The 6,000-nt window shown below is 39.1% G+C and overlaps 1 protein-coding gene across 2 annotated transcripts in view; it reads right to left on the bottom strand.

Moving 5' to 3' along the window:
- Positions 1–797: 797 nt before the first annotated feature.
- LOC138285660 (leucyl-cystinyl aminopeptidase-like) overlaps positions 798–6,000 on the bottom strand; it is a 289,598-nt gene continuing 284,395 nt past the window's right edge. For both annotated transcript variants that reach the window (XM_069225912.1, XM_069225922.1), the window contains exon 18: positions 798–4,176. In XM_069225912.1, the coding sequence (XP_069082013.1) occupies positions 4,045–4,176 (132 nt within the window). In that variant the 3' untranslated portion in view covers positions 798–4,044. The remainder of the gene's footprint in view (positions 4,177–6,000) is intronic.

Here is a 6,000-nt window from a genome sequence, read left to right as displayed (position 1 = left end):
AAAGATTTACAGCTTATTTGGCTGCATACCAATTTTGCATGTAGAGTATTTTGGAAATAAAATGTATTGTAAAGCATTGTTAATTGAATCTTCTACTCTTACTGTAAATTCTAAAAATTCCTCATTGAACAATATTTACAAGGAGGAGGAACAGTGCAAAGCACTAGAATTTGTACAAAAACATAGGCCAGCTGTTCTGAAGATTAACAGCTCATGGTACCACACTGATTCCAAATCTAGAAAAGACGTCACAGTGCAAACAGATCAGTTAAGGGGATGCAGACATCACTGGGGTACCAATGCCCAATGAGTGGCCATCCGGAGGAACTTTCAGTAGTATGTGTTGACACTACTTTCTAAAACTTGGATGCTGAACTAAATGTACAATGGACATGCTTTGAATGACAAACAGAGACGCATATCAGCCTTTAAAAACTGAAAGACATATGGACTGACCAGCATCATATGGACTTCCAATGGAAAGCTGAGCATACACATCAAGGGCATGACATGGTATAATTTATCCCATGGCAAAGGGTCAAAAGAACAGTATAATAACTAGACCAATTTTGAAGGCATGTCTGTGACAGAGCTGCGTTGAAATACTTTATGGATTTTCTCTGAACACAATGGCCACCTTTAAAAATGTAGACTGTTTACAAGCTACTCTTTCAACGTTCATGCAATAATACCAGTGCTAATGATTGCCTAAGAGCAGTACCTCTTGAGAATTGTTCTCAACATGAATATTGCACAAAATGGATCCTGTAAGGGACTGCCATATTTGGCTGAACTCATGTGTATTCACCAGTAATGAGAACATAAACGTAGGCAAAAAAAGAAAAGTGTCAGACACGTTTGACAGGCCTAATTTTGAGTGAAACAGTTATTCCCCTATCATGATATTCCTTTACAGTAAATTCATTAAATGCTGCATGGTTAATGAACTAAAACACACTCTAAATTTATAAAACCAATATTTCCATACATGGTTTTGAAGACAATCTAATGTCAGGTTTTTGATTAATTAAATAATGTTAGGATATTCCCACACAGCTGTACATCAAAGGCAATGGCATAGTTCAACTTGAAGGACTAATGTAGAACTTCGTTATGTGCTTAGTTGGAGCAAACTTCTTGTCTCAAAGCAGCCATAAGTCGCAACATACCAATATGTATTATATTGCTAAAGTGCATTCCCAAGTTGAATAAAAGTTAGAAATCACCTCACTGTGCACTGGTGTCTTTCTTTTAGGATCAAAGTGACATATCACAAAAGGAGAAGCCTCTTGGAGATGAAAGAACTTTGTGAAGGGCTATACAAAGCAAACTGACTTTAGTGCACCAGCTTCCAAATGCCTTATTTCAGATTTAGATGAATCTTACTAGACATTCTCCTTCCTTATTTATTAAAACCGCAAAACAATGAAAATCTTCAATATCAAATTACTGAATATGGAAGGGAAAGGCTAATTCATAGAAAGTGTCAAAACTACTTTGAGTATATATAAACAGTCAAAGTAGCTAAAAATAGAGTGCACTGATGGAAAGGTCAATTTTCTGTGCTACGCATTTGAATGACACCACATATAGAAAATGGACAACTAGCATGATTTTCCGCTGGCCTACAGAGATAATTTTGGATCGCACATTTCATACAAAATACACAGAATCTCAAGGGAAGTGACAAAAACAAAGTAAAAGTATAGTACTGATGACTCCAAGCAGACATCTTCTGGCCTACAATGCACAGTGCAAACCCAAAATTAATGTCTCTTTTGAACTGGGCTTGCCAATATTAGATCTCTTAAAGTAGGAAACAGGACAATTCATCACTTCCACATTTACATGCCTCTTATTTACTACCATAGGGGGAAGCTCGATAAAAAAAGGTTCTAACGCCAGTTCATAACCATCAGCCTTCTCAATTTATACCGATATTTAAACAACTTAAGTAAAACCACCACACCACAATAAACAGAACACAGACAACAAGTTAAGGCTTTTTGCTGCTTCCGGATCGTAGACTCCAGAATATAGGCAACAGTCCAAAATGAAATTAAATTGAATACAATTGAAAGTAATGGCATATCTAACACAACCAAACTCTATATGTTCTTTTTACTATTTGCTTCACAGTGCAATTCCTGTTTAGTTTTGGATACACTCCATTTGGTGAGATTCAAGTATCATATCCTAAATTCAACTTTCATCTTCGGAATGCACTTCTTCCTGAGTAAGACAAGGAACAAGCGTTGGTGTATCGCTTTCCTGTTCATCTGTAACTACCTGAACCTGCTGTGGTGCAAGCATGTCATGCGTGTACACACATCTTCAACATGCTGCCATATGTTTTAGGAGAACACCAAAGTCTTTTAACTCTTCTCCAGAATCCAATATTTATTCTTCTTTGGAGTAAATAGTTGTCGCTTTTCTATTTCTATCAGAGCAATTGAACGGAAAACATAGTATCTGTAAACACAAATGTCAGCTCCACTGTAAAATCATTAGGCTTCGATGATGGAAAAGGACTTTCTTGCAAACATTTGTTAAATTTGAAATTATCAGCAACACTTCAAATATTTATTTCAAAACCTCGTGCAGAAAAAAGCCAGGAACACAAAGAGTGCACATTTCTGTTAAAGTGAGGTAAAGCAGAAATAACAACCAATTTAATAACTGTCCACGTAATAAACGGACCAGTCTACAGTTACCTTCTTGGTAAATGATCTTCTACTCAAGTAAAAGACAAAAATAAAATTCAGCATGACACTGACTAAGACCCACCTTTCCTTTTGCTTCAGGCGAGGGATACGTACCTGGCCACCTAAAAGGCAATATGACTTATGAAGTATATTACCTTTATCAAATATCTCTGTAATCAAAATAGAAAGTCTGTCTTAACTGGACACCTGCCAGCAGATCACCATTTTCTCAAACTCACTTCCCTTCTTCACTGGCAGCAACATTTGAGAGCAGGAGTTTATCACACCACATAGGGCAGTAACTACAAACTAGACTTCGGATGACTTTGCATAGGAAAACATTGTTTCAGACAAACACACAGCAAGTATAAGAGCTCATAAGTTTCCACTAATTTGCTTTGCTATTTCCGTATTTAATAGCAATTGACACAGCTGAAGACGAGACCTAAAGCTATTTTTTAAATTAAGTTTTTAAAAATGGTAAACTAAAATTGCATGTTATCATGAAGACAGTTGGGCTTCACAAGTAGGACAACTATCAATATTTCAAAGCAGCTTTTTGGGTGGTGGCAGAAGCAAACGTTTCCAGTAATGTTCTTTGCACATGAATTCTATTCTGGTGACATATGCAGTTTACTAGAAATTCACCAGTTCATATTAACAAAAAGTAAAAGAAATGCAAGGCACTACAGAATAGAAAAATCAAGAATTATCTTCAATAGTTAAAGGGCAGTAGACTTGAGGCAAGGTTAAGAATCACCCAAGGACTGCTGAAAATGGACAACGTTCTTACAGCTGCTCAAAAGGGCATCTGGTGGCGAAACCCAGAGACATTGTATAGTCTTACATTTTCAGGCTTTTCATAGCAGATCTTGTGCAAGACTCAATATCAAATTATTTTTCATGGACCTGCAAATAGTGTACTGCAGCTGCACTCACAGTCATAAATCCTTGCTTATAGTAAGAACTCCACTGTGCCACTATTGCAACAGGCTAAATAAGCTGCAAGCAACACAGGTTCCTCTTTTTCTACCAATAAAATACCAATGACTCAAAAAACATCATTGACATCATCATCCAAAAATTCCTGCTCCCATATACCTTCCTCCACAACCTTGCATGAAACCATTTCACAATAAATAAATATGTAGCCCCAGTACAAACATATACACACGTGCACACAGAAAATAGGTTTTGCCCTGAGCCAACTAGAATCCCTAATAGTGCAAACCATGTTGCAGCAATGTGTGTTGCCACCCCTGCTTTTGCAAAAGCAACAGAGCAGTAGTCCACGAGTGCTCAAGACTTGACCAACTGCACACTTTTGGGGTTGTGCTTGCTACAGTACTCTCTCCAGTGTGAGCAGGTTCCTCTCCATCCACTGGATATTGAGCTGGATTGTTTCAATGGCTTCTTTAACACAGTTAAGTTCATAGCTCTTCCCCTTGGTGGAGGCAAAGAACGTCTGGACCTAGCAAATAGAGACATTATTGTGTTAGAAGTCAATCAACTGAAAGCCCGCTACAAACATAAAAACATTTGGCAGCATTTTTGGAAGGCTAGCAGAGCAGAGGCTGCTTGAGTTAAAGTACAGGTCTTCCTTAGACAATGTGCTATATTAGCAAAGGAATTACTTACCTGCGCAGTGCTTTTAGAGTTTGCATCCTTTATAATTTGATCTACAAAAGAACCTTGTAGCTGGGGGATCAGCTCAGCAGTTAAATGCGGAACAAGTAACTAGAAACAAGAAAGCACCTCAACATAGAAGCTGTGTGAATCATATATGCTTCCTTTTAGCTTCAGTAGAAAAGACTCAATAAGTGAGAACCGATCACTGTCCAGTGATACACACATGCAGAACCGCTCCAGCCTAACCCGACGGCTGACTACAAAGCAACCAAACTGAAGGCTACCTTGAGATGAACACAAGCTATGTTATACATCTCCTGGGTGTCCTAATGAAACTGAGGGAACAGCCCTGATGAAGATCTTCATTTACAGATTTTATTGTTTGTCCTAGAATGAGAAGATCTAAATGCATCGGCTCAATATCTATCTAAGGAGTGTAGAGTCCTAAACAGAAAATCCTCAAATTTTCCACATAAAAAAAATAGAGTGTAACCTTTACAAAGAACAATTGGGGATTCTAATTAAGGTGCACTCTGGATTGGGACTATATTGATTGCGAATAATTTAATGGTTTGTATGGGGACTTTTCGGTTGGCGGAGGCGGGCCTTGATTACTTGATATTGTGTCTATGGCATTGTTATATAACTCCTAAAAGGGGAGAGTACTAGATAAGAAGCATCAATTGTTTGGATACTCTGTTTACACAATGGGCTGGCAGGGCTAATAAGGACCAATGAGGTGCAGGCATGGGGGGTCGGAGTACTGGCCTCCAGTGAAGGGTAGAGTTATTGAGTTAAGAGACTTGGGGCCTGATTTAGAGTTTGGCAGAAGGGTTACTTCACCACAACAGTGACAGATATCCTGTCCACAGAAATATAGATCCCATAAGAAATAATGGGAGTTAGATTCCAGAGGACGGGATAGCCATCACTGTCGTGAAGGAATAACCTGTCCGCCAAACTCTAAATCAGGCCCTTGGCTTCACTGTACTCTAAACTAATGGGAATGGGGCAGGAAATTGAAGTTTATGTCCTACCTATTACTGGACAAGCAAGTTAACTTTACTGGCCAAAGGGTGGAGGATGTTGGGAAGGTGTTACATTCTGAAAGTTTCACAGTTGTTGGGGAATGCAAGCAGCTCATATGCATGGACGCTCTGGTGTGTGGCGCCAAGAGGCCCTGAGAGACTGATGTATGCCTGTAAGCCTAGGTGGTCTGGTCTCAATATTGATCTGACACAGAAGAATAATGGCACATGAAGTATTTAAATTCATGACAGGGAATGTCAGGGGCCTGGCCCAATTGAAGAAACAATGCAGAGTGTATGCTTACCAGAAGTGCTATGATGTATCTGTTGCATTCCTACAAGAAACATGGGTGGGGGGGACTGTATCTCTAGTCTCCGGAAGAGACTGGAGGCGGCAACTTTATGCAACTTCATACTTCAGATATGCATGTGGTACTCGGATATGGGTGGCTCCTGGGGTCCCCTGCCAGCATAACATGCATACACTTGACCCAGAGTGGTGATATGTAATCCTGCTTGGAGACACACAGATTCTAAGATGTACTCTTGTTATACACCCACAACCCCGACATACAGCCAGTTAGATTATTGTTTTGTATCCACCTCACTGGCTCAGAGGGTAAAAGAGATTTACTATC

Source organism: Pleurodeles waltl, chromosome 1_1, assembly GCF_031143425.1.
Source record: "Pleurodeles waltl isolate 20211129_DDA chromosome 1_1, aPleWal1.hap1.20221129, whole genome shotgun sequence".
Classification (NCBI taxonomy): Eukaryota; Metazoa; Chordata; class Amphibia; order Caudata; family Salamandridae; genus Pleurodeles; species Pleurodeles waltl.
The sequence above is the reverse complement of the archived record's forward strand: the minus strand, read 5'-3'. Positions and strand labels throughout refer to the sequence as shown.